Source organism: Bos indicus, chromosome 5 (genome assembly GCF_029378745.1).
Source record: "Bos indicus isolate NIAB-ARS_2022 breed Sahiwal x Tharparkar chromosome 5, NIAB-ARS_B.indTharparkar_mat_pri_1.0, whole genome shotgun sequence".
Taxonomy (NCBI): Eukaryota; Metazoa; Chordata; class Mammalia; order Artiodactyla; family Bovidae; genus Bos; species Bos indicus.
Window position 1 is genome coordinate 115324769 of NC_091764.1, and position 27571 is coordinate 115352339.

At 56.1% G+C, this 27571-nt stretch overlaps 1 protein-coding gene across 3 annotated transcripts in view; it reads left to right on the plus strand.

Annotated features, from left to right (window-relative positions):
• Positions 1-27571, plus strand: part of PARVB (parvin beta) — a 116567-nt gene that overhangs the window by 56952 nt on the left and 32044 nt on the right. For all 3 annotated transcript variants that reach the window (XM_070790551.1, XM_070790553.1, XM_070790552.1), the window contains exons 2-5: positions 3205-3294; positions 6767-6837; positions 20177-20279; positions 27121-27261. In XM_070790551.1, the coding sequence (XP_070646652.1) occupies positions 3205-3294; positions 6767-6837; positions 20177-20279; positions 27121-27261 (405 nt within the window). The remainder of the gene's footprint in view (positions 1-3204; positions 3295-6766; positions 6838-20176; positions 20280-27120; positions 27262-27571) is intronic.

The window sequence follows — 27571 nt, forward strand, 5'->3', positions numbered from 1 at the left end:
ATGGGCTTTGCATGGATGCCCAAAGTCCCTTTTCCGGGTTCTTGCCATCTTTCAAGGCCAAGTTCAGATACTGCTTCCTCCAGGAAGCCTTCCCTGGTTCTCCCTGGGATGAACTCATTCCTCAGAAGCCCCTATGAGGTAGGTGCTGCTGCCTTCCCATGTTCCAGACAGGGAAACTGAGGCTGGGCAAGGTGAAGGGTCTTGTTGGAGGCCACACGTCCGCAGAGGGTACGGTGAGATCTGACCCGGGGCTCGGTGGTCACAGACCGTACTTCTGTTCCTTGGGGCTTTATGCTTCACGGGCCTGAGGAATGTGCTGTTGGCCCTGAGTTCTGGGCAGGTTTGTGCGAGCATTTCTCATCCATTAAAGCCGCCAGATCCCGAGCCCTGTTTAGTGTTATCTTTGATGTTCAAGGGCGGTGTGAAAATTTCTCTGTTTTCATGTGACCCAGTTTCTCTGCTTTGAAAATGCCGTTCCCGCGCCCTCCGCCCTCCACGCCTCCTTATTGCTGAGATCAGGCGGCAGGACTTCCGGAAGCATCTCTTTATTTCCTCACCCCCACACCCCCACCCACCACTGGTCGCTCTGGCCCAGGCCCGGTGTCCAGGAGAGTGGATGACCTGAGAGGCAGGTCTGGGGCTTCTGGGAGGACCTGCGGGCTCATTGTAAGGACTCAGCTGCCTGGCTCACCTGGGACTTGAAGCCCGCCTATGCAGTCCTCTGCTTGTGTGACACCCAGGTCTTCCGTTCTTTTTCCTCGGAGAACAGAACCACCGCAGACGGACTTGACCGGGAGGGACCTCCCTGGCCTCTCTGTTCTCCATTGGTGACATCGGCCCAGGAGGCAGGAGTAAGGGGCCCCGGCCACTATCCACGTCCCCTTTCAAGGACTTTTGTGAAAAACCTCCTTTCCCCGCTTCCCTTTTCTGCCTTGGAAAGCTCTTCGCTGGTTCAAAGACTCTGTAACTTGGAAACTCTGCAGGAAAAGTAATTGCTGAAGCTCGGTCTGTTTTCTCGGGGGTCTGAGTGACCGGTTGGGGATCTTTGGATTGGGGAGCCGGGTGGGCGTGTGTGCGTCTCAAACCCATTTGCTCGTGAAGGTGTTTCCCACGTGTCTGCTTCTTGCACAGAGTTCGGCCAGGGATGCGGGGATAAAAAGGTGGCTTTCTGCTCCTAGGATGTGGGGCGCGGGCGGGGGAGAGACTGTGACGCCTCCAGCTGCAGGGCGTCGGCCTTCCAGACTGTTGTTGGCAGGGGCCCACTTTTTCTTCTCCTTTTAAATTGTGGTAACGTACACACAACGTACAATTTACCCTTTTAATCCTTTTTAAGCACAGAGTTCAGTGGGTACATTCGCAATGCTGCGTAGCCGTCACCCCCATCCACCTCCAGACCTCTTCCATCTGCCCAAAGTGAAGCTCTGCCCCCCTTACCCCCTGACTGCCCATAATTGCCCTCTGTGCCCAGCCCAGGACACCCAGCATTCTACTTTCGGTCGCTCTGGATCTGGCTCTCAGGACCTCGTGTCTGTGGAACCACGCAGGGCTTGCCGTCTCGTGTCTGGGTTATTTTCCTCAGTACAGTGTCCTCATGGCTCCGTGGCTGCATGTGCCTGAATGCCTTTCCTTTCTGTGGGTGGATCACGTTCGGTTGTGTGTTTGGACCACATTGGTGCGCCTGTTCATCTGTCGGGGGACACGTGGGCCGTTTCCACCTTTTGCTGTGAATTCTTGTGTAAAGCATTGCTGCTGTAGACTGTGTGTGTGCCGGAGAGCCTCGGCCCACCCCCTGGCTTTTTAGTTTTGTATCAGGGTCTTCCTGACGTTGGAAGCCGGCATCCTGGGCCCTACTGCCGTCATCCTCATGCAGGGCAGAGGCGGCCTTGGCCCCAGAGCTGGGTCTGTGGCTGAGTCCAGGGAGCCCAGGGCGTGCCCGGCTCCGACCTCAGGGTCTCACGTTCATCACTGCATTCAGTCCTTGCGGGGGTCCTGACGTTTGAGAAGACAGGCAGAGAGGTTCCCAGACGTGCCTGCCTGCTCGAAGCCATCGTGCCTGTCGCCTGGCTTCTCTGTGCCCCTGCCCCTCCAGGTCCCAGAATTGGAGGTGTTCAAGGTGACCTCGATTTGAACGGGGAAATAGGTCTCCACCTCTGAGGCCTTTTCATTACAGAGGAGAAGGCCTGGAAACTAATGCAACATTGTAGATCAATGACTATTAAAAATAAATACACAAAACGGAGGAGAAAGCCGGGGCCCTCGTCCTTGGAGATCACCGAGGGAGAGGCTGGTTGTGTGGTCCGTGGTGGGGGACTGTTGCCCAGCGGTTCTCAGCCAAGGGCTGGAAAGGGGGCAGATCCCAGGGCCCCCTGCACCCACTGCATGGGGGCTGGGGGCTGGAGTCTCGGGTCTGACGCAGTTGGGGCCAGTGGAAGGAACGAGGTGTTGAAGGCTGAGGCTGTGAGCCCCCCGGTGTCGGGGTGACGTCCTGGCCAGTGAGACTCGAGCTACTTTCCTGGAGGGTCTCTAGCACAGGGGTGGGGTGGGGGGGCGGCAGGGACCTTCTCTGCTCTGTGGATGGAGGCCGCCCCACTCACTGCGGAGCCAGCCCTGCGGTCCCTGCGAAGCTTCAGGAGACTCCAGGTCTCTGGGTCCAGTTTGTTAGACTCTGCCGTGTGTTCCACTGCTCCTGACCCTGGGCATCCCCGGGCGTCAGGCCAGCAGGACTCTGTCCCGTGAACTTGGCCACGGACAGCAGCACCGCCTCTGACTCTGGGCTTGCCTGTGTGCCTGCAGGGAGGGTCTTCACACCCGGAGTCCACAACTGTCCGAGTCGGGGGAGGGACCCTGCCTTCTCAGACCCTGTCACCGCAATCCAAGCTGTGTCCACCCCAGCAGCCCTGGGCAAGATCTGGAAGCATCCAGAAGCTTCCGTGTCTTAGTCATGTGTTCCGAAGAGCGGTGAGAACAGCGTGGCAGGGCTTGGCCGGAACTGGGCACTCTCCGGCGTGGGCGAGGAGTTGTAGAATGTATTCTTGGTTCGGGGCATTTTTCCTCGGACTCTTTCTGGGCAACCAGCCACTTAGGAATGTTTGTTAAATGCCTTAAAAACACGAGTTGATTTCTCTTTGTTTCCACTGCCAACGTGTGAAGTCGTGCTAGTTCATTTATACTCACTGGTTTTGCCCTTTCTCTCTCTCTTGACAGTGAGTGACCTCCAGGAAGAAGGGAAGAATGCCATCAACTCGCCCATGTGCCCCGCCCCAGTGGAGGTCCACCCCGAAGACTCCCTGCTCGGTACTGTCGCTTCCGCCAGCTCCTTGTCCTGGGCAAGCTGCACTTCCCTGGGTGTGCGGTCGGTCTGGGAGGGCCGACGAGGAGCCTTGTGATCAGACCTCACACCGGGCTCTCAGCTCAAGGTCGTGTTTAGAAAAAAGTCTGCAGGAACAAAGCGAGCTTTCCCTTGTAGGTTTCGGCCTCTCTGGTTGCAAATGTCAGCTTTATTAGTATTTAAGTATGACGGGCCAAGAGATCGGGGAGCCAACTGTCCTTGAAAAGATGGTTTGTTGCACTCACGGTTCCCCGGGTGCCAGGGGAGGGCAGCAGTGTCAGGGAAGGACGAGCAGACACCTTTATTGTGGTTTTCACAGGACAGAGTGGGTGAGCAGAGTTCATGAGCAGGTTTGATCTGCTGGTTCGGGTAGTTTCAGGGACCTCTGGGACACAGGAACTGCCCTGAGGAGTCTGTACCTGGTCTCAGGTGATTAGGGCAGGGGCTGTTGGCTGGGTGTGTAAGAGCCCCATGGGAGCTCAGTTAGAGAGCTGGCTGGTGCGGGGGGTGGGCTCTGGGTTGGTTGTTTCCATTGAAAGGCACTCAGAGGGGACACATTTGCTGTCTTGGGAGGTAGCTGGCTCTGAGCGGGGAGTCCCCGTAAGTCCCTAAGGCCCTGGGATGTCGAAGCATCTGAAAATACAGAACAGGGACTTCCCTGGTGGTCCGGTGGATAAGAATCCACCTGCCAATGCAGGGCACATGGGTTCGATCTCTGGTCTGGGAGGATTCCACTTGCTGTGGAGCAGCTAAGCCCAAGAGCTGCAACTGCTGAGACTTTGTGCTGCAAGTGCGGAAGCCTGCATGCCCTAGAGCCTGTAACAGGGGAATTACAAGAGAACAAGGGAAGCAAGAGGAGCCATCGCAATGAGAAGCCCACGCACCGCAACTTGAGTAGCCCCCACGCAGCAATGGGACCCCGTGCAGCGAAAAAGAAAGATTAAGAAAGCAGTGCATACATGTCCAAAAAAATTTTAAAAAATACAGAAAATCAGAAAAAGTATTAATAGCTGCCCCATCTCTATGCAAGCTGGAGGGGCCTCCCAACACCAGGGGCTTGCTGGGTGGGGCCTGCCGAGTGGTCCTGGCCCTGCGCCCACCTCCCTGGGACCACGTCCCCGCCAACACTGATGAGGTGACGGCCTGGACACGTTTTTCCTTAGCGCGTGCTTTGGGATCTGACGGATCTGGAAGGCTGTCTTGGAACATTCTGCTCCTTTTCAATCCCTGGTTCAAAGGGAAGTCCTGGTGGATGCCTCTGTTGTGGTTCCCAGCACAAGGCCAGGCCAGCGGGAGCTGGTGAGAAAGAAACACAAAGGCCGTCCAGACGGCCGACCTGCGGCCAAGTGCTGGGCGGGCTTGGAGACGCGTGGGTCCTCCAGGGCTTCCCCTCAGCCCTCTGAAGACCCTCTCGTGCTGTGTCCTCAGGCTGGCTGCAGCTGCTGCCCAGGCAGGTGACTCTCTCCCGGGGGAAACCGACGAGCACTGTCTGGAAATCACCTCCCCCGACCCTGGGTACTATGGACATTTGACACAGCATAATTCTTTGATGTCACGAAGACTCCTTATGCGGCTCAGTGGTAAAGAATCCACCTGCCAGTGCTGGAGACGCGGGTTCGATCCCTGGGTTGGGAAGATCCCTTGGAGAAGGAAATGGCAACCCACTCCAATTTTCTTGCTGGGGAATCCCTTGGGCAGAGGAGCCTGATGGGCTACAGTCTGTGGGGTCACAAAAGAGCTGGACACGACTGAGTGACTAAACACACAGTTCTTTAATGGAGGGCTGTCCCTCGTGTTGCAGGGTTTTGCTCAGCATCCCTGGTCTCCACCCACTAGAGTCCTGTAGCTTTTACCCCGCCACCCCGCACCACCAGTGAGGATGATGAAAATGCCTCCAAACATCGCTGCGGCCCCTTGGGGGCCTGAGGACACAATTGCTCCTGGCTGAGGACCTGCTTTAGACCAACAGAAGCGCTTAGGAAACAGACTTAGGAAATGCTTAGGAAACGAGGGGCAGGTTGCTGTTTGTCGTGATGCCTTGACCCTGCCTTTCCCTGGGCCCGAACTCTCCTGTCTTACCGTTTGCCTAAACCGCTGCTCCTGGCTGGGAGTCAGTGCTCTTCAGTTCCCTCTGTGAGGTCCTGCTGGCCCCTGAAGCTCTTGTGACTTTGATAAGAACCAGCCTAGTCAGCACTGGGAGCTGAGAGCTGAGCGACTGGGGAGTGGAGTGGGGGGAGAAGGTGTTGGACATGGAGTAGGAAGTGCCTAGGCCCTGTGGTCGACGGTGGCGAGAGGCTTTCTGAAGGGCGAGCGAAGTCTGGAGGGACTGGGTTGAGGGCGCCGGGGAGAGCTGGGGACAGAGGCTGCAGAGGGCCTGGGGGGCTGCGTGGAGGATGCTGGCCTTGACCCGGGGAGCGGTGGGAGGCTGCTAGGGCCTCATCAGGGCCCTGTGTGGGCCCCTGCAGCTTACTTGGAGCCTCCTTCTCAAGCACCAAGTCTGCACGACCAAAAATAGTGCTGGGCCTCTGTCAGGCTTTGAACTTTGCTGCTGTGAAGTCTCTGTCCCTCAAAGCCAGTCATCCCTACCGACGTGGACAGTCCCAGGCGTGGGGCCTGTGTGGGCCCCGGGACCCTGGTCCTCTCTACCTGCACGTCCCAAGGGCCAGAGGCCGTGCCTCTTCTCTTTCCTTCTAATGCTCAGGGTCAGTTTTGTTCTGTGTCTGGTGTCTGCCAGTCTTTCCCCTCGGCTGTCCACTTACTGGGCTTCCCTGCTGGCTCAGTGGCCTGCGATGCAGGAGATGCAAGTTTGATACCTGGGTCAGAAAGGTCCCCTGGAGGAGGGCACGGCCACCTGCTCCAGTATCCTTGCCTGGGAAATCCCATGGACAGAGGAGCCGCCGGGCTACAGTCCATGGGGTCGCAAAGAGTCGGACACGACTGAGCAACAGAGCGTGCATGCGTGTCCACGTATTACCCCGTGTCACCTCTCTGTCCAAGCTCGCTGGTGCCCATCGTCCATGGTCAAGGCCAAACCATGGAGGGAAAAACAAAACAGAAACAGAATATGGATAAACACGCTTTGCTGTGAAATGCCCTTTTTTTTCAGTACCCTTCCCGCCAAATGTTTTTGTCCATACCATCGTACGTAGCAGCAAGCTTTCTTGGTGAAGGACAACTCTTCCTCAGGTTTATTTATAGTGACTTTTCTCCGGATCTGAATCAGCGCTCCCCCAGCACCCCATCGCTTCTCCCAAAATACCAGGGTAGGTGCCCCATGGCTTCCTGGAAGATAGGCCCGCCCACCTCGGCCGTGTGCCTGGCTGCAGGGCTGTTCCGTGAGAAGACCTTGGGGGTGTCTCTGCTCTCGATCCCCCCATCTGTGTGAGGGAAGCCAGCTGCCCCCACCAACGCTAACCCGTCTGTCCTTTGTCCCCACAGAGGAGAACGAGGAACGCACGGTAATCGACCCCACCTCCAGGGACGACCCCAGATTCAAGGAGCTGGTCAAGGTGAGGGTGAGCCTCCTGGTTGGCCTGTCCTGTGAGGGCAAGACTTTGGGTTCAGGCTCTTCTGGGTCAAAGGAGTGAAGCCGGGGGGCTGGTCAAGGGGCCTCGATGCTGCGTTCGGTGGACGGGACGGCTTGGAGCGTCTCCCAGGGGTGCCCGGCCCCAGGGGCTCTCAGATGGCCCGCTCACCCTCCTGTGCTGTACCCAAGGACGCGGGGACCCTTTTCTTAAGATTGGGAACGAGCAGCCGCAGTGAACTCTCATAGCACCTTGCAGACGAGATCAAGGCATCAGACTCTGGAGCAAGAGGGGAGCTCAGAGGAGGCTCTGAAAAGCGGGCCCGTGGGTCCTTCTGGATGCTCCTGTGGGTCCTCATCGGATGGTGACACCCCTGCTCTGGGCAGTGGGCAGATTCAGCCACGTCTGGACGCTCGGGAACAGGCGAGGCGAGAGGACAGCCACCTAGTTCCTGAAAGTCAGAGAAGCAGGGGTGGGGGACGGGCTCTGGCTCTGGGCTCCCTCGGGGCCGCTGCAGCCACGTGTCTCTCCCCAGGGGTCTCTCGAGCCCCGCCTAGCTGTGAGGGTTCATTGGTAGCGTTAGTCAGGCTCCAAGCGCAGATTGAACTTTGACCACTCTGATCTCAACCTCAGCAGGGCTTCAGAGGTAATCCCCCGGCTGGCAAGGGCTCTGTCCGCATCCTCACCCTGTAAGCCCCGACCCAGCAGACTCGGGCTGGGCAGATGCAGTTAGGACAGTGCCACTCACACATCCCATCAAAGGGGGCTCTTCAAAAGTTTCTCCCCCTTAACCGCTGCGGTTGGGACACAACTGCCTTTTCACGAGGGCTTCTTCAGGATAAACAGAAGCCTTGCAAGTTGTGGCTGTTTAAAACATCGAGACAGAGAATGTCTGTTTCAGTGCGTGCGTCGTGTGCTCAGTCGCTAAGTCGTGTCCGACTCTTTGCGACCCTGTGGAGTGTAGCCCACCAGGCTCCTCGGTCCATGGGGTTTTTCCAGGCGGGAACACTGGAGTGGGTTGCCGTTTCCTTCTCCAGCCTGTTTTAGGGCCCATCCCAGCATGTTGGTGCTGAACGACTTAAATCGCCTCGTTTAGATTTGCCTGGTTTAGATCCCCCCCCGCCAAATACCACTTTGGTTTTTTCCTGAACTGAAGAATGTTGGTGAGGAAAAATGACCCTGCATTTCAGCCACCACGGTGTTCTCCTCGGGCGATGTGTGTAAAACGTTAGTTATTTGTTTATCTGGCTGTGTCGGGTCTCAGTTACGGCACGTGGGCTTCTCTGGTTGCGGTACGCGGGCTCAGTGGTTGTGGTGCGCGGGCTTAGTTGCTTCACGGCATGTGGGATTTCAGTTCCCCAACCAGGGATGGAGCCCCGTCTCCTGCACGGGAAGGCGGATTCTCAACCACTGGACCAGCGTGGGTGGCATTTAAGTAGGAGAAGGGGATGTCTGTGCTTGTCAGGTTCCCCAGAGGAACCGAACCCGTGGGAGGTGGTCCTGTCTCTCTACCTCTCTCTGTCTCCTTCTACCTGTCTTATCTCTCTGTCTGCATGTGTTTCTATCTATATCTCTGTCTCTCTATAGAGATTTATTATAAGGATCAGCTCACGTGATGCTGGAGACTGAGAAGTCCCTTAATATGCCCTCTGCCAGTGGGGGCCCAGGAAAGTGGGTCCGAGAGGTCAGGCTACGGATGCCCCAGGCACAAAGAGGGCAGAATGTAGCCTTCCTCCACCTTTTTGTCCAGTTCAGGCCCTCCCTGGATTGCATGCCACCCCCCCATGCTGGGGAGGGCCCCCCTGCTTTACTCAGGCCACCGAGTCAAATGCTGATCTCTTCCCGGAGACCCCAGCACAGACACACCCAGAACAAATGTTTCATCAGCTGCCTTGGCGTCCATCCCGGCCAAGCTGATACTTAAAATGAACCATCACGTGCCTGCTCTGATTTTTTCCTTCTTCGACATTTGAGCAAAGCTTGACAGCCCGTGAGCATCAACTCCTTGAAACAAGTCCCAGGGAGCTGGGTATCATCCTTACATCCACATGGGGACTCAGAGAGAAGTAACTCCCCGCCTCTGCCCCAGGTGATCCTGTGAACCGGTGTGAAGTGTCCGATCCTGAATGAGTCTGTCCATTTGAGGCCTCATCTCCTGAGCCCTGGCTGGGGGTCAGGGAGCTGCGCTGGACCCCAGGGATGCAAGACAAACAAGCCACCTCCCTGCTGTATGGGATCCAGAGCCGCTTCCTGCCCCTTCCAGGTTCGCTCAGCCCCATCCGCCTCTGCTTTGCCTCCTAAGACTGCAGGCAGTTTTGGCCTCTTTGGGGTGAGTGCTGGGCAGCTGCGCGTCCTTGGTCAGCCCACACGGAGTGACCACAGCATCTCTGCATCCGGGGCCAGCCCGACGGGGTCCCGAGGAGGCTTTGGCAGCTCCACGTCCCCCAGATTCCCAGTTCAGGTACAGGCCCACGTCTGGGTTGTAGAGTGTGCCAACTGGAGGGGCTGGGGATGTGGGGCATTAATACCTTGGGGGGCAAAGGAGGACTAAAGATGGAAAGGGTGGGGAATATCCTCTTCTCCCTCTCTTACCCGGTGGGCAGTTCTGAGAGCCCACTCCTCCCAGACACTGGTCCTCTCCTGCCCGCCAAGGTCCCCATGTAAACCAGGATGCTTTGTTGGGCAGGACGTGCCAGGGGCTTGGAGATCACACCCCAGGGCGGCTCTCGGGACCCCACCACGTGCCTGGCCTCTGCGCCCGCAGCCTCTTGCCTGGAGCGCTGTTTTTCAGCCTTTGGTTTTCTCTTGAATTTTCCTCCGCAGGGATGGGTTCTCTGGCTCCCTCTCTGCCTGTGCCGCCCCACCCTCCACATTCTTGCCCTCTTTGCCTCAAATTTCTGCTGCCTGGAATACTTGCCTGTTTATTTGTTTGGTTTTGTTCTTTCTCCTCCCTCTGGAACGTGCCCCCAGCCATCAGGGACTGTCTGTGTTTTGCTCCCTGCTGAATCCCGGTGCCCTGAGGTCACCGCGCACCATGGTGCTGCCTGGGGAGCTGGGCTGGTGGCTGGTTGTGAGACTCTGCATCAGGACCACGTGGGGGAGGGTGCAGCCCAGCCCATGGGCAGGACAGGCCTTTTGCCTCAGTTCAGACCTCCAGGATCCGAATCTTGAGAAGGCAAGGTCTGGGATGAGGGGCAAGGGCTGGGGGGACCTATGGATACTGATGCAGGTGGTTCGCCAGGAGCCCTGGGGAGCTGGGTGAGGGGAGCAGATGGCCAGGCCTGGTGGTTCAGACAGACCTCCGTCCACTTTGCCTGTGTGATCCTTACTGCTTTTCAGAATGCCCACCTTGCACTGTGTGTGGGTACTAAGTCGCTTCAGTTGTGTCTGACTCTGCGACCCCATTGACTGTAGCCTGCCAGGCTCCTCTATCCGTGGGATTTTCCAGGCAAGAACACTAGAGTGGGTTGCCATCCCCGCCTCCAGGGGATCTTCCTGACCCAGGGATCCAACCCACCTCTCTTACGTCTCCTGCATTGGCAGGCAGGTTCTATTACCACTAGCGCTACCTGGGAAGCCCTAGACTCTGATTATCCAGGCTTCTGGTTGATGAAATCTGAGCAGGTCCCAGCGCAGGCTGCCTCCTAGGGACCTCTGCTGGGATTCGGCCCGGAAGCGGTTGTTTTCGGTGCTGGGCTTGGACCACGTGCAGGCTTGAGCAGGTCAGGGTGAGGTCCGGCTGACCTCCTGACAGCTGGCCACACCCCAGCCTTGGGACCAGCGGGACCTTTCAGAGGAAGCACAGACTCCTTGCTTTTTCTCTGTTTTCCATCGCCTGCACTTTTTAACCTCTCGTCTGGGCCGCTGTCCTGTCTCTCTCTGTCGACTTAGCCTCTCTGAACCTCCCTCCTCCGGGCTGTCACCATTTAAAACATGGTGAGCTGCTCTCTGCTTCCCGTAAAACAAACCAACCAACAGGCACACCGGGCTCTGGCTAAGCCGGGCGTTAGGAGCGAGGCGGTTCATTGAAGCACCGTCTTTGAGCACCTACTGTGTATGACGCAGTGTGAAGGGGTGGGCGTGGTGGGCTCTGGAGTCGGCTTCCTGGATTCAAATCCTGGCTCGGATTGCAGTAGGAGAACCGTTGTGCCCATCCACACGCATGGGGGTGACATCGGATGCTACGTGCTTGCTGTCTGGAGGGTGCTGTGTTGGGCACTGAAACGTGGGTCTGAACAGGGCTGAGTCGGGAGGGAGGCACACCGGCAGGTCTGTGGTTCGAATTTAGAAGTGAGTGTCCTGCGGGTTCAAGAAAGACTTCTCCTGTCTCCTCTCTGCACGGGTTTCGTCCTGCGGTCCTTTGAGCTGGCATCCTCCAGGAGCGCCCTGACTCTCTTACAGGGTGAATAGCTGGTGCTGCCCGGGCAGGATAGCAGTTTACAGATGAGATCCTTTGTATTTTTAATGATCCTCGGAAGAAGGAATGGCAGTTCTTGTGCTTTCCAGAGTAAATCGCCAGAGAGGGGCCTCCACCCTGGTGGCTGCGTTGGTCCAAGGCTGGCAGGCGGTGTCGTCCCTGGGTTGGCATTTCTCCCCAGGAGCAGATCTCCCGTCTCATCTCCCAGTTTATTGGACGAGACTCTTCTGGGTTATTAAGTTCTGTTTGCTCCCTCCTTTCGCCCCTAAGAAGAAAGTCAGCTGCACAAGGATGGTCTTCCAGGCAGAAGACGATGCCGTCCTCGCTGGGCAGAGATGCCTGGTGATGTGTCTGCAGGTTATAATGAGCCTGCATCCTCAGTGAGTTAAGCCATGACAAGCGTATTTGGAAGTGATTAAAACATAACTGTCATAGCTTTGGGGGAGACAGGCTGCAGGTCCTGATTATCATTCAGACAGAACTCAGGGAAGTAATTTTTTATTCTAGTTTAAGCAAGCTTGTGGAAGGTCCATGCAAAGAGCCCTGTGCCAAGGGCACCATTAATATCACGTCCTAGACACGTGCCTGCGGGAGTTGGGGTTTGCAAATGAGTACATCTCGAAAACATAAGGACAGCTGCCATCTTTAAAAAGTCTTTTGTGAGACAGAGGATTGAGACGGGTGACCTGGACGGTACAAGGATAACGTGACTGGTGGTGGCCGGGGTCACTGCACCTCTGCTGGGGCGGCAGTGAAGTGGGGCGGCCGGTTTGCTTTTGCTTCTCAGAGCTGACCTCTGTGGCTTGTTGGGTGAAATTTGACTTTTATCCCTTTTCTGTCTCGGTTTTGTATTTGCACTTTGACCAGGTCAGAGATCCAAATGGGAATTTTTGAAGCTTTAGTCTCCTCATAGCAGAGACATCTCTGTGTGTTTTCCAACAGGTCTGTGTCCTGGGTGAGGCAAAGGTCTGCGTGCCCGAGAGACCTTTTGGTCTGCAGGCAGCTCTGCAGTTGGTTTGAGAACCTTCGAGGTTCTGTTCCTAATCTCCCCCCCGGGGGCGATGGCTTTGAGCAGGCTGGTGGTCCAGCTGCGGAGACGGACGTGTCCAGGGACGAATGAATATGTGACCTGGTGGTGTGAGCACTTGGGAGGAACCTAAAGCAAGAAGCGGGTGGTTTCCTCTCCCTTCTGTTTTCGGTGGGTGGTTGAGGGTGGGCGTTTGGGCGGAGACCTGCTGTTTGGTACCTAGGGTGGCAACAAGTGCAGAGACCCCATTGGAAGCACGTGCGGGCAGGTATGAGGGCGAACGAGGGAGGCAGAATGGAGCTTCGACAGCAAGGACGAGGGTGGTCAGAGGTGGGATCAGAGAGGTGGCAGAAGGTGAATCTGGGTTTGACTCTCAGTGGGTGGAGGTGTGGTGGGGCAGGAACCAGCGCCCTCTGGTGGCTGTGAGAGGACCAGCAAGCATCTGTGACCCACATGAGACAGAGGTCATGTTTGTAGCTTAAACACCTAGGACGGTGTCTAAGTGCTGAACACCTATGTGCTAGGTGCTGCTGGTTGTGCTGAGTAAATCAGAAAGGGGCTTCTGACACGCAGAGAGCTCCAGGGCTGGTGACAGTAACACTGGTGAGATCACCGAGGTTTATGACCCCTGCAGAGGCAGATGCTAACACCTGCATTCTAGACATTAGCTTCTTAATAACAGGTGTACTGAGGTAGAATTCCCGTACTGCACAATTCAGTGGTTGTTGGTGTCCTCCCAGAGTTGTTCAACCATCACCTCTATCAAGCGAGGACTTTTCATCACCCCCAGAAAGAAACCCCATATCCATCAGCACTCAGTCCTGAATCCCCCTTCCTGGCCACTGGCAACCACTTTGTCTCTGTAGAATTCTTCCGTCTCTGTAATTTTCATATTCTGGGTATTTCATTTAGGGGGAATCATACAATATGTGGCTTTTGTGTGTGGCCTCTTTGATTTGGCATCGTGTTTTTAAAGATGCATCTGTGTTGCAGCATGTGTCCGAACTCCATTCCTTTTTTATGGCTGAATAATATTCCATCATATGGATATATCATGGGCTTCCCTAGAGGCTTAGATGGTAAAGAATCTGCATGCAATGCAGGACACCTGGTTTCAATCCCTTTGTAGGGAAGATCCCCTGGAGAAGGGCATGGTGACCCACTCCAGTATTCTTGCCTGGAGAATCCCATGGACAGAGGAACCGGGTGGGTCCATAGAGTTGCAAAGAGTTGGACATCCTTTCTGGGTTGATTTCTGCATGTGGTATAAAGGAAGGGTTCAGTTTCATTCTTTCACATGTGGATATCCCGTTGTCCTGGCACCATTTGTTAAAAAGACCGTTCTCTCCCCATTGAATTGTCTCAGCCCACTCACGGATTATCAGTTGACTGTAATGTGAGGTTTATTTCTGGCTCCCATTTGTGTTTCACTGACCTCTGTGTCACGTTTTGGTATTCTAGCTTTGTAGGAAGATTTGAAATCAGGAAGTGTGAGTTCTCCAATTTTCTTCTTCTTTCTCAAGATTGTTTTGGCTTTGTGGGGTCTCTTGACTTTCCATTTGCATTTTAGGATTTGCTTGTCAGTTTTGGCAGAGAAGCCATCTGGATACTGATTAATTTTTATAAATGGCATCTATTATTATTCTTTCTAATTACCGAATAATATACACTGCTGAAAACCTGGAAGATGTAAAAATCAAACAGAAGGCAGTGGCAATTGTTTAATTTGCATCCCTCCAGGCTTTTTTCTCTTGTGCATTCGGCTTTTTCCACACAAAATTTGGAATCGCTTCTGAGCTAGAAAATGTCTAGGAGCATGTTTGGACTGGCACCTTGGGAGAAACTTCTGGGAAGGAAATTGCCAGGTCACACAGCGCACAGGGGGTGGGAACTGATCTGTCTTCTTTTCAGTGAAGACTCTGAAGCCCCAGAGAGGTGAAGTGGCTGGCCCCAGGTCACACAGCAAACACCCCAGTGGAGCTGGGTCTCGAGCGCAGACCCCAGACGTCAGCAGCGCACTGTTTTTATAGGCAATACTGTTCCTGGTCGGTGAGGCTCGTGCTTGGCGTTGTGATAGTGGATTGCTGGTTGTATTCGTTTTCTATTGCTGTGTAAGTTAATTTTTACCAATTCAGTGGCCCAAAGCAACATCTATTAGTTAGCTCATAGTTCTGAGGTCCAGGGATCAGTGTGGTTGGCCGGGTCCTCTGCTCAGGGTCTCCTGAGGCTGAAATCAGGGTGCCAGTCGCACTGAGTGCTTTACTGGAGGCTCTGGGGTGGCGGAAGTTGACTCTGCTCCTGCAGACACCCACCTCACTCTCCACTGTCACAGCCGGCGTTCCCCTTCCTGGATCCCTCTATGGCTTCTGGATCTCTGACCTCTGGAACCAAAGTCAGAGGGCTCCCCTGATGAGGTCAGGCCCTTGGACAATCTCTGTTTCTTGAAGTCAGATGTCCCATAACAGCCTGATCACAGGGTACAGCCCCATCATTGCGCTGTCCGAGGGATCCTATGGGCCTGACCGTTGAGGTCTTAGGGGGCACTTTAAACTTCTGCCTACGAAATCTTTTAAATTGTTAGCCAAAAGTGATCAACCACCTTGGGAGCCTCATTAGCCGTCCCTGTTTACCTGGGCTTCCCAGTGGTAAAGAATCCACCTGCTATTGCAGGAGACCCAAGAGACGTGGGTTCGATCCCTGGGTTGGGAAGATCCCCTGGAGGAGGAAATGGCAACCCACTCCAGTATTCCTGCCTGGGAAACGCCATGGACTGTAGCCTGGTGGGCTACAGTCCACAGGGTCGCAAAAGAGTTGGACACGGCTGAGTGACTGAGCAGGCACGCACACCTGGTATTTATAGCATCTGTCGGGCTTTGCTGGGTGCTGTGGGGGGGCAGTTTGAGACAGCAGACGGGGGTCCCTGGCCCCAGGAGGCTCCCAGTCTCTCTGTGGCAGCTGTGAGGGCCCAAGGAAGGGCAGGGTGTTCGGGAGGAAGGGAAAGCTGCTCAGGCAGGGGGTCGGCAGGTGAGAAGCAGGGAGAACTGGGAGGGAATCCCTCTGACCGGAGTGAAGCCGGAAGGGGGGCTTCGGAGATCAAAAAGGGGGTTAGGATCTCTAAGCCTGCACTTACTTTTATGCCTTAAATTTAAATCATATACTTTGCAAAAAAATTACAAACCAATGAAATCTCATTAAGTGTCCAGAAAAGGCCCTGTGGACTCATAGACACAAGAGTCTTGGGTTCGGGGGTCTGGACGCTGGGTATTCAGCCTCTGAGAGCCACCACCAGTGACCTGCCGGGTCTCGGGTCTTAGGGGGAAAAGCGTGGTGTTTGGAATTGTGCCCCTGGTCCGGTGGCAGCGTGGCCAAGCTGTGGTTGTCTGGGACTCCAGCCCAGCGTGGAGGCTGTTTGGTGGCCTCTCCATGGGCTCCGGCCCCTCCTGACCTCTCTGCTGGGTCCACGCTGTGACAGCAGATCGCTCCTCCGTGGCCGGGATCTCACCACCCTGGATACCAGGCCTGCCTGCTCCCGCCCCCACAGGCACCCACTTTCTGTTCAGCCGTTTCCTATCCCACCCTTGAATACTGCTGCTTCCTCTGATCCCGGGGCCCTGTGACCCCTCAGGTCAGCCTTCTTCATGATGCCTGGTGCTCACCCTTCATCTCTGTCCCCCGGCTGGACCTGCACTCCCGGAGCGAGGAGGGGGCAAGTTGAGCCTCCTTTGGCCCCACGGCCTGGCACAAGAAACGTCCTCAGTGCCGGCCCTTGAGCTGGTCCAATGTGACCGCTTGGCTCTGGTGCTGCTGTCGTTCAGTCACTCAGTCGTGTCCGACTCTTTGCGACCCCGTGGACCGCAGCACGCCAGGCTCCCCTGTCCTTCACCATCTCTGAGTGTTTGCTCAACTCACGTCCACTGAGTTGACGATGCCACCCTCTGCCCTCTCTAGCCCCAAACTCTGCCTAATTTTTTTCAGAGACTATTTTTTAGAACCATTTTCAATTTACAGAAAAATAGCAAAGATAGTGTAAGAGTTCCCGTATCTCCACACCCAATTTACGCCTGTTATTAACATCTTAGACCAACATGGTACATTTGTTGTGTTAATGAACCAGCATGAATACATCACTGTTGACTAACGCGCACCATTTATTCCAGTTTCCTTAGTGTGTAGCAGAGATACTTTTTCTTGTCCCATCTATGAACCCACGTGACGTTAGTCATCCTGCCTCCTGAGCTCCTCTGGGAGTGACAGTTTCTCAGGCTTGCCTTGTTTTTGATGACCATGTTGGTTTTGAGGAGGGCCGGGCAGGGGTTTTGTAGGGTGTCTTCCTATTAGGTTTAGTCTGATGTTTTTCTCAGAGTCATGGGTTTGGGGCGGGAGACCACAGAGGTGAAGGTCCCTCATCTCATCCCACCAGGGTACATGTGACAACATGACTGACCCTGTAATGTTGACCTGGTCACCTGGCCGAGCTGTGCCTGTCAGGCTTCTCCACTGTATTCTGACGTGTGTGTGTGATTGCTCAGTCACCTCCAACCCTTTGCGACCCCATGGGCTGTAGCCTGCCCGGCTCCTCTGTCCATGGAATTCTCCAGGCAAGAATATTGGAGTGGGTTGCCATTTCCTGACCCAGGGATTGAACTCGCGTCTCTTGCGTCTCCTACATTGGCAGGTGGGCTCTTTACCTCTGTGCCACCCATGCTTCCCTGGTGGCTGAGATGGCAAAGAATCTGCCCGCAGTATGGGAGATCTGGGTTTGATCCCTGGGTCAGAAAGATCCCCTGAAGAAGGAAATAGCAACCCACTCCAGGACTCTTGCCTGGAGAATTTCATGGACAGAGGAGCCGGGCAGGCTACAGTCTGTGGGGTTGCAAAGATTTGGACACGACCGAATGACTAACACACTGTTCTGACTTATTTTTCTCCGTTAACATCGATCACAACCCGACAGTGTGTGCATTTGTTTGTCTTGTAATGTCTGATTGAAAGGTAAGATCCTCAAGGATAGAGTCCTCACCTGATTTATTCCCAGAGCCTGGCACATAGAAGATGCTCAGTAAGTTAACTGATGGGCTCGGCCCGGCACACAGTGGGTGCTCAGCAGGTTGACTGACCGGCACACAGTGGGTGCTCAGCAGGTTGACTGACCGGCACACAGTGGGTGCTCAGCAGGTTGACTGACCGGCACACAGTGGGTGCTCAGCAGGTTGACTGATGGACTCAGTGCGAGGCGGTGAGCACTGGGTGCTGGAGAGAGAGCCACAGACAAGAGGTCATAGTTTCTGCCCTCATGGAGCTTCAAGTCCAGCAGGGAGATAGTTACAAATGAAGTTGTGTTCTCACTGCAAACGTGAACAGGTTTGGGGAAAGGCCCTTGAGTGCAGTGAGAGCTGTGTTGGGGAATGTGGCCTGGGTGGGGTGTGTGGGGAGTGCTCAGAGGATGATCACGGAGCTTGAGACCTGATGGATGAGTGAGAGCTGGCCAGCCAGTGAGGGAGGCAGGAGGAGGTGCATTCAGGCTGCAAGGATTAGCGTGTGCAAAAGCCCGGGGCGAGAGGAGCTTGGGGATCTGAAGAGCACCAGCGAGGAGGCAGCATGCTTGGTCGGCGGGGCTGTGGCAATGGCCTAGGGAGGGGGTTGGGATGAAGGCGGTGGGAGAGGAGATGGTGAGGAGTGGATGCAGTCAGGAAGTGGGATGAAGGAATGAAGGGGTGGCATCCAGGCTCCTGAAGTTGGAGCACAGTATCCTGTTTGCTTCTCAGATAAGGAGGAGATTTGGGAGTCGGTGGGGGGAAGCAGCACATTGAGTCAGAGATGCTCATGAAACACACTAGCAGGAGGATGGGGCAGACGGGGCTGGACCTTTAGGGGGTTACTGGGACCGGGAGGGAAGCACTGGATGTCATGGGATGGCATGAGCTGGCCTTGGAAGAGAGTGGAGAGGAGCTGTCCAGGGCTATTTCCTTTGAAGATCCGGACGGTGGGAAGGTGTCATGGGGACCCCCCAAACACACACACACACAAGCACACTGAGAAGGTGGTCAGAGAGGAGGCGGGAGCTGGGTGATGGGAGAAGGATGCTGGAGGCGGGGAGAGAAGGCCGCTGGGTGGGAACGTCCGGCTCCCAGCCTCCCAGGCCGGTGCTCCCTCCCTGAAGAAGGCGGACGGAGGAGGGCTGCAGCGTGGAGCCACCTCCCTCCCACCCCCCCTGCTGGGGTGGCTTTGGCAGAACCAGGATGCCACAGGGCTGCGCACCTCTTTCTTCCTCCCATCCTCCCTTTAATTTACTTTTACTTCTGTTCTTCATGGGATTGTGTGTCTGATTTAATATTTCTGAGTTAGAGGGAAAATAGAACATACTCCACAGAAATTTGCCTCGTGGCCGGTTTTGCAGATGGCGTGGTATTAGAGGGTGACAGAGGACACTTTAGGCTGGATTTGTGTTCTTTCCGTTTCTCTCCGAGAGGACCAATCAGTGCCCATCTCCAGGAGGTCATTGGGACCAATTAGACAGTTTTATGGTTTTGCTCCACAGGGAAGCCGTGGACTACATACATTTTTGATCAAGTCTGTTCAGGGCATCGCTTTCATTTTGAGGAGAAGCGCCTTAAGCAGCGTAAGCCAAATGAGATTCTGTTCAGTGGGAATCCTGTGTCTCCATAGATATCTTCACAGTTGAAACTGTCTTCTTTTATGATATAAACTCTGTGAATTGAAGGCAAGCTTGTTGAGAAAAGGCTGGTCTAGAGAAATCAACACGTGTGTTCATGTAAAGCTTGCACGCCCGTGTTCGTTGTAGCTCGGCTGACACCAGGCCCAAAGGGGTGACAAGCCCATCATCTGGTGAATGAATCTGTAAAGTGTGTCTCTCTGAGCAACGGACTGTGACTCGGCCGTAAGAAGGAGCGAGGCCCCGGCGTGTGCCACAATGTGGGTGAACCTTGAAAACATCATGCTAAGGGAGAGAAGAAGGAAATGGCAGCCCACCCCCGTGTTCTTGCCTGGAGAATCCCGTGGACAGAGGAGCCTGGTGGGCTGCTGTCCATGAGGTCATACAGAGTCGGACACAACTGAAGCGACTTAGCAGCAGCAGCAGCAAGGGAAAGAAGCCCGACCCGAAAGATCACGTGCGATGCGGTTCCCATTCATATGAAGGATCCAGAACAGGCAGAACCCTCGAGAGAGCAGTTTTGTGGTTGGGAGGAGCTGGTCGGGGGTATGTGGAAGGAGGAGTGACTGCTGACGGTACGGGGTTTCCTTTGGACGGAACTGTCCTTCAGAGGGCGATGTGCCCGTTGTACAACTTTGTGAGTCTACTGACAACCGCCGAGTCGCACGTTTTAACAGGGTGCGTTGTGTGGCATGTGGCTTCTATCTCAGGAAAGCCTTAGAAAAGTAGTGTGCCCCGGGAGGCGGTTCTCAGAGCCGTGAGCAGCGGCCACTCGGGTCCCCCGCTCTTTGTAGCTTTAGGTCCGTGTGGTTTTGACGTGGATATTAAGGGCAGGACTGGTGTGGACGTTTTATGGCTCGCTGGCCTGCCTCGGGCCGTGTGTGTTACTGATGGTTCCTCATTTGCTCCCCTCGCCTCCCACGCTGTGGTGAATACCATCATCTCCTTCGGCTGAGTTTTCGCACACACCCAAGTCCCCCTCTGGGAGGCAGCCAGTTTCCCTCCAGTGCCACCTTCCGCCTGGCCTCCTGTGAATCCCGCGGGACCCCCGGCAGCCTGGTGAGGGTGGGGGGTGCAGCGAGCAGCTGGCCTCTCCCCTTGGACTCGCCCGGCGCCTGACCTGGGGGTGTCTCCCCCTCTGCACGCGGTCTAGTCACTGCCTGGCCCTCCAGGCACCAGCGAGGCCGTAACGCCTGTCCCCCCGCAGGTCCTCATCGACTGGATCAACGACGTGCTGGTGGAGGAGAGGATCATCGTGAAGCAGCTGGAGGAGGACCTGTACGACGGGCAGGTGCTGCAGAAGCTGCTGGGTGAGTCCCTGGGAGGGGCGGCCCCGGAGCTGGACCACGCCATGCTCTACGTGGTGACATCGGTCACTTGTCCATAAGCTGTGGGCCTGAGCCCTCGGCTCCCAGGTGGCGTCCCTGGGCCTTCAGCTTCGACTGGGCTCCAGGTCCCCTCTCTCGGGTCCCAGTGAGGGTGGCCTGGAAGACTCAGTGTTCCCTTGTCCATTGGGACTCACCTCCTAGTGGTCCATCGCAGCCCTGGTGTCCACTGGGACTCACCTCCTAATGGTCCACCCCAGCCCTGGTGTCCACCGGGACTCACCTCCTAATGGTCCACCCCAGCCCTGGTGTCCACCGGGACTCACCTCCTAATGGTCCACCCCAGCCCTGGTGTCCACCGGGACTCACCTCCTAATGGTCCACCCCAGCCCTGGTGTCCACCGGGACTCACCTCCTAATGGTCCACCCCAGCCCTGGTGTCCACCGGGACTCACCTCCTAATGGTCCACCCCAGCCCTGGTGTCCACCGGGACTCACCTCCTAATGGTCCACCCCAGCCCTGGTGTCCACCGGGACTCACCTCCTAATGGTCCACCCCAGCCCTGGTGTCCACCGGGACTCACCTCCTAATGGTCCACCCCAGCCCTGGTGTCCACTGGGACTCACCTCCTAATGGTCCATCGAAGCCCTGGTGTCCACTGGGACTCACCTCCTAATGGTCCACCCCAGCCCTGGTGTCCACTGGGACTCACCTCCTAATGGTCCATGGCAGTCCTGGTGTCCACTGGGACTCACCTCCTAATGGTCCACCCCAGCCCTGGTGTCCACTGGGACTCACCTCCTAATGGTCCATGGCAGCCCTGGTGGGGTGCAGACCTGCTCACTCTCCTTGCCCCTTAATGACCCCACAGACATGTGCTGTCCTGTGCAGGGGTCTCCCCACAAACCACCTGAAGGGTCACTCCTTCTAGGCGGGACCAGCACTGGGGTGGGGTCGCATTTTGCTCCGCAGGGATGTGCTGGGGGCAGGGGGGTCTGAATCAGGGACCTGGGATTTAGGGGGTGCTTTTGGTGTGGGAGATCCTGAGGGAAAGAAGACTGATGGGGAGGGGACTGCCCCTGGACCTGCAGGATGCAGCCTCTGCAGCTGCCCGGGTCGTGGACTCGGCTCAGCCTCTGTGTCCTTCCTCAAGCCCGGCCCCCGCGGGCTGGTTTGCACACTCTGCACAGCAGTGCTTACAGACAATGTGATCTTGCGGTGGGGGGGGAGGCCTGAGAGGCCGTGGGGACCGTGTCACGTACCCGGCTCTGAAGACGTGGTGTCCTTGTTCGGTCAGTCCTTGGAAAGCGTGTGAGGAAGGAGAAGGTGTGTCTCTTCTGGTTGTTCCTCCATTTGCTGAATGAACACCTTTTCACCCGCAGGGTGGTGGGTGTGGAGACTCAGTGGTGATAAGAGAGGAAGGTCCCCATGCCCCCACCACCGATGCCTGTTCTGCCAGAGGGGAGAGAGAGAACTGTTGTGAACACAAATTGATGCTCTAAGACACAAATTGACGGTCTAAGACAATGCCTGTGACGTCCCTGGAAGTCCACTCATTAGGGCTCCGTGTTTCCACTGCAGGCTGTGTGGGTTCCATCCCTGGTCTGGGAACTAAGATCCCACCAGCCGCATGGTGTGGCCACAACAGAGAGAGAGTGCCAAGCACTATGGAGAGAATCAGAGAGGTTTCCAAGGGGCGGAGCTGGGTGGGCTGCAAAGGCTGGGCGGTCTGGGGCAGCGCCCAGGGGAGCTGACCTCCCAGCCGACTTCTGCACCAGTTGGCATGGAAAGAACCTTCCAGGCCCGGACTCTGAAGAGAGGAGGAGTCTGTAGTGTTTAGAGAGCAGCGGAAGGAGGCTGCAGGAGGCGGCAGTGGGCAGACCACCTGCCCCGGTGGACAGAGGCTTTTATTACACACGGCAGGAAGCCCCCTGAGGATGTGGGCAGGGCCGTGCTGAGATCGCAGTTTGTGCTTTAAAAGGTCGCTTAGGCTTCTGAGTGCAGAACGGCAGGGAGCGGGGTCAGGAGGGGAAGATGGGGGAGTCAGTCAGAGCACTGTCATGGCGCCCCGGGCGTTGGTTGGGGTGGTTCGGTGTGGGGTGGAAGTAGAGGATATTTTGGAGGTTAAAGCTGCCAGAGACATGAACACTGATGGCCAGGACTGTGGCCTGAGCAACCAGTGAATGAGAAAGCCCTCAGGAGTAGCGAGGGGGGTGGGGATGGGGAGACCGGTGTGCCATCTGCCAGGGCTGAGATGCCCATCCTACCCAGACCAACCGCAGGGAGAGAGTGGAGGCGGGCACGGCTGAGATGGTTAATACCATGGGACCAGGTGCCCCCACTCGCAGGGAGTGTCCAGATTCAGTGTTTGGCTGAACGCCCTGGACCAAGGATTAAGCCTCTGTTTGGCTAAGCAGAGAGCGCACCTCTTAGAATGAACTTCTTTGATGTAAGAGCAAATCTGAATCGTTGTCAAGATTGTTTAGTCACTGTCACCATTTGACTATTAAAAATGGTGGTTGGAGCTTTGTTGCTTCAAGCTGATTGTCGGTACAGCGGTTCTCAGTGCGTCGCGTGCTTGATTGCTCTCAAGGCCGTTGAAATGGACATCTGTGATGATAGACGCTTACTTTCAGCAGAGGACGGAGGAGGGCGTGGGTCTTGGGCTGACCCTGTCCACCACAGCTGGTGGTGAAGCTGCCCAGGGTCATCAGCCTCCTTCCTTCCTTCTCTATGTAAAGACCTAGCTTCCCCCGACTCCTGGACTTGAAGACTTAGCTGTTGGTGATGATGCTGCTTTATTGAAATAGTCCTTTGAACCTCTGCTTTATTCACCGCCCAAAGAAGATACTTTCTAATATTTTCAGAAGCAAACATAAAAGTGTGGTGCTCACTCACTCTTCTGTTTCTGATTCCTCTTGCATGCATCACCCAGCCGCTTGACAAAATTGTGTCCCTAAGCCTTAGATCTAACGATGTGATCCTGGGAGTCTGGCTCTCAAGGTGCCTCCGCATCTCAGCCGTAGATGCCGGGAAAGGATGCCAGCACCCTCTCTGGAGTAGGGCCACAGCCGCATCTGAGAGGAGGTAACTCGTAGGAGGTCCTTGTCTGCTTCAGGCACACCCTTTGGGTCCCCTCTTCTGTTGGTCTCAGCAAATGCGAGACTTGCTCCAAAGGGGCTGTGATGTCCGTGAGTCCTGCTGCATCCGTTTGGTTATCTGTAATGTATAACAAGAGGTCGGCATTGGCTCAGGCAGCCTTTTTATTCCCGAGGAGCTGCAGCTCCATCCTGTTTCACTATCTTGCATAAGTGCTCCTTGATAAGGCAGTTCTGAAATCTCCTGTGTGTCAAGTGGTTTGACATACCACTTTGTTTGAAGAAGAGAACAATGGAGGAGACTATCCAGATATTAACGGAACTTCACAAGGTCTTGCCGGGTCATGTTAATGATGCTGTTGCGCTGATGAGGTGCGGCAGTAACCAACGGGATCACTGACCCTGGGGCCCAGGGCTGCCAGCAGTGACACTGATGGAGGCACTGAGCTCTTTGCTTTCCAAAGACAGAAAGCTAAAACTTGACCTTGGCTGAATGTCAAGGCCAAAACCTGATTTCTGGGCTTGGTAAAGAATCCGCCTGCAATGTGAGAGACGTGGGGTCCATCCCTGGGTCAGGAAGATCTCCTGGAGAAGGGATAGGCTACCCACTCCAGGATTCTTGGGCTTCCCTTGTGGCTCAGCTGGTAAAGAATCCGCCTGCAATGAGGGACACCTGGGTTCTATCCCTGGGTTGGGAAGATCCCCTGGAGAAGGGAAAGGCTACCCACTGCAGTGTTCTGACCTGGAGAATTTCATGGACTGTATAACCCATGAAATCACAAAGAGTGGGACAAGACTGAGCGACTTTCACTCACTCTGTAGAGAGAAGAGGTCTGGGGACAGAGCCCTGGGGCGGGGTGGGGTGTTTGTGGTCAGAGGAAGCACCAGGACAGGATTCTGAAAGGTCCAGCCAGGAGTGGGGAGGAGCCAGGGGGAGGGAGATGAGGACAGACAGCAGACCCAGCTGTGGGTCACCACTAGGCCCCCGAATACATCCCTCTCCCTAAGAGTGGATTCCGGGAGCAGCTGCCAGACCCTCTGCCAGGGCAGATTCCAGGGGGTGACACTCCTGCATGGGCAGTGTTGTCCGGGGGGACCACCCATGGGCAGTGAGGGGCCCCCGGGCTGGCTGCCGTCCTGCTCGGACTCAGGCTCTCTCCTCTCCTGGAGGAAAGGCAGGCGCCTCCTCCTGTAATAAGTATCCAGAGCCCCGTATTTGCCCATGTTTTCCTGCCCCCTCAAGAGCCCACCCCATCTTCCTCTGGCTCTTCCCAGGCTCTGGAGAGAGGGGTCCTGGCCACGCCAAAGCCCTGAGCCGCTCCTGCAAGCCCCATCAGTGGGCAGATGGATGCGGGTGATACGGGCCGCCAAGGACCTCTTCTGTCCCACAAGGGGGAGTTTCCTGAGACGTGGCTTCAGGCAGCATCAGCCTCAACCAACTGCCTTGTTTTCTGTTATCAACTGAGCTGTGTCCCTCCTGAAGTCATAAGACCTCAGAATGGGACTGTATTTGGAGACAGCATCTTTGTAGTTAAAGTGAGGTCACTGGGGTGGGCCCTAAACCCTTCAGACTGGTGTCCTTTTAAGAAGAGGAGATGAGGATGCATATACACACAGAGGGAAGGCCAGGTGAGGATGTCTGCAAGCCGACATCCTTGAGAAGCCTCAGAGGAGACTGACTTTGTTGACACCTTGATCTTGGACTTCTAGCCTCCGGGACGGTGTGGAAGCAATCTCTACATTTAAGTCACCCATCCCGTGGTGCTTTGTGATGGCAGCTCTAGCGGGCTCCTGCCCTTTCCTTCCCTTCTCCATCGACGACCTCTCCTCCCCTGGGACGTTCCGTCTGCAGGTTTGGCTGGAAGGGACCGCAGAGACGTGCCCGGCTCCCCGTCTCTCCCCGGTGGGCGAGGCTCTCTGCAGCCCTGCTTCCTTCCCCAGGGGCCTCTGCTCCCTCCTGTCCTTGGCTGTTGAGCGCCTGGGGACCTTGGAGGGTCATATGGACAACCTGGAGGAGAAAACAGCAACCCACTCCAGTATTCTTGCTGGGAAAATCCCGTGGACAGAGGACCCTGGCGGGCTACAGCCTGGCAGAGTCCATGGGGGTCACAGAGAGTCAGACTGACAGAGCAAGTGAGCACGCATGTAGACAGACAGCGGTGGGTTGTTCAGCTCAGACCTATTAGATACAGATGGGGGGAGATGAAAATGCGTAAACGAGAGTCACTTCCGTCCTCTGTTGAGCTGCTTTGTCTTGCCTCCGGCACAGCCTGCCCTACACGAGCCGATGCCCTTCAGCTGTGGCTGACCCCCCCATGACCCCCCCCATTAGAGCCCTCTCTGGTCTGTGCTGCCTCCGGCTCTAGGACAGCACCTGGACATGGCAGGTGCTCAGTAACTGTTCTATAAATGAATGAATGAATAAGTGAAGGCGTGTCCTGAGCCCAGCAGGTATTGCCGTGTCATCACAGGATCCTGAAGGGGGCTATTAAACTGCTTCTTCTTGCGCTGGTTGAGGGAGGGGAGGATGTGGGGAGACTGTGTTGAAGTAGTAGGGGCCTCCAGAGAAGACACCTTAAACAGAACCTTGCTGGGGACCACTCGCCAAACAGAAGCCCTGCCTGTGCCTGGCCTGGACGTGACGGCCTTTGCACCTCCCTCACAGCAGTGCCACCGCCCTAGGTACCTCCGTGCCCGAGGCTCGTAGCACGTCAGGCCCTGTGCCCAGCACTTTCTCATCACCGTCCGGTTCCTGATCTCATTATGTCCTGTGATGTCCTGTCTGTTGCTTTGCAGAGGCGACCTATCGGGGAACCCCCGAGTCTGGGAATGAGTGAATGAGGAGCCCTTCTCGCCTGCCCCTCAACAGGAGTGCAGTGAGGGGTCCCTCTGGCCCCACCCAGGAGGGGAATGAAGGCTCGAAGCCCGAGGCTTAGTGAAAGTGAAAGTCGCTCAGTCGTGTCCGACTCTTTGTGACCCCATGGACTATACATTCCATGGAATTCTCCAGGCCAGAATACTGGAGTGGGGAGCGTTTCCCTTCTCCAGGGGATCTTCCCAACGCAGACAAGAAACCCAGGTCTCCCGCATTGCAGGCAGATTCTTTACCAGCTGAGCCACCAGGGAAGTCGAGCCTTAGTCTCCGTAAACGAATCTGGAGCAGATGTGACCGTGTTTGTCGGCTCCTCCTGACTGCTCCCTCTTGGTGAGAAAAGAGTCGCAGGGACCTGAATATCTCATAATCCTTCTCGCCGTGGTGTCCGAGCACTAGAAAAAGAACAATGGCGGGCATGCAAGGTGCAAGGAGGCAGGGGCCACATCTGAGGCCTTCCTGTGTTCTCATCAAAGTCCTCCTCCCCCCGGAGCCCGCTGGCCCAGCCTCCTCACCTCCGGGCCGGACCCTGCAGGTCACCTCCTCGCCTCCCCAGCTGCACCTTGAATCATCCTGTCCATTCTCTGTGCATAGAATGTTCCCAGGTGGGACACCCACGCTTGAATCCTTGACCTCCCTGCCCCTCCTTTTCCTGCTGGCACAGTTTTCTAAGAAACGGCGGTGACTTGCAAGTTGAGAGTTCCATGGCTCAGCATCCTGGTGGGCCTCACGGCCGGGGGTGATCCGATCCACTCCGCCATGCTGGGGGTGGGGAGACCTCATGGCAGCCGGTTGACTAGGCGGCCCTGAGTCCCTCCAGCTTTTCCTGACACTCTGTCCTTGTCCTCGTTGCAGAAAAGCTGGCAGACTGCAAGCTGAACGTGGCCGAGGTGACCCAGTCGGAAATCGGACAGAAGCAGAAGCTGCAGACGGTGCTAGAGGCGGTGCAGGAGCTGCTGCGGCCCCACAGCCGGCCGCTCCAGTGGACCGTGGACTGTAAGCGGCCGGCGGGTCGGGGACAGGGAGCTGGGGGGCCTGGCCGTTGAGCTACCCGCCTAGTCATTCGTCTGCGGGTCCACCCGGGTCACCTTCTGGGTCTGAGAGAGGCAGCCAGGAGTGGAGGAAGGCAATGGTCCCGGGGGCCCACCGATAAGGGGCGAAGTCACACCTGCGATGCTCTGATGTCCCCGGGCTTTAGAGTGGAGAGGGGTTGTTTCTGGTTGGTCAAGGGAGACTTCCAGAGCCAGGGCGGGGGTTTGGGTTATAAGACAGAAGCTTGAGGGGTTCTTCCACCCCACATACCGGT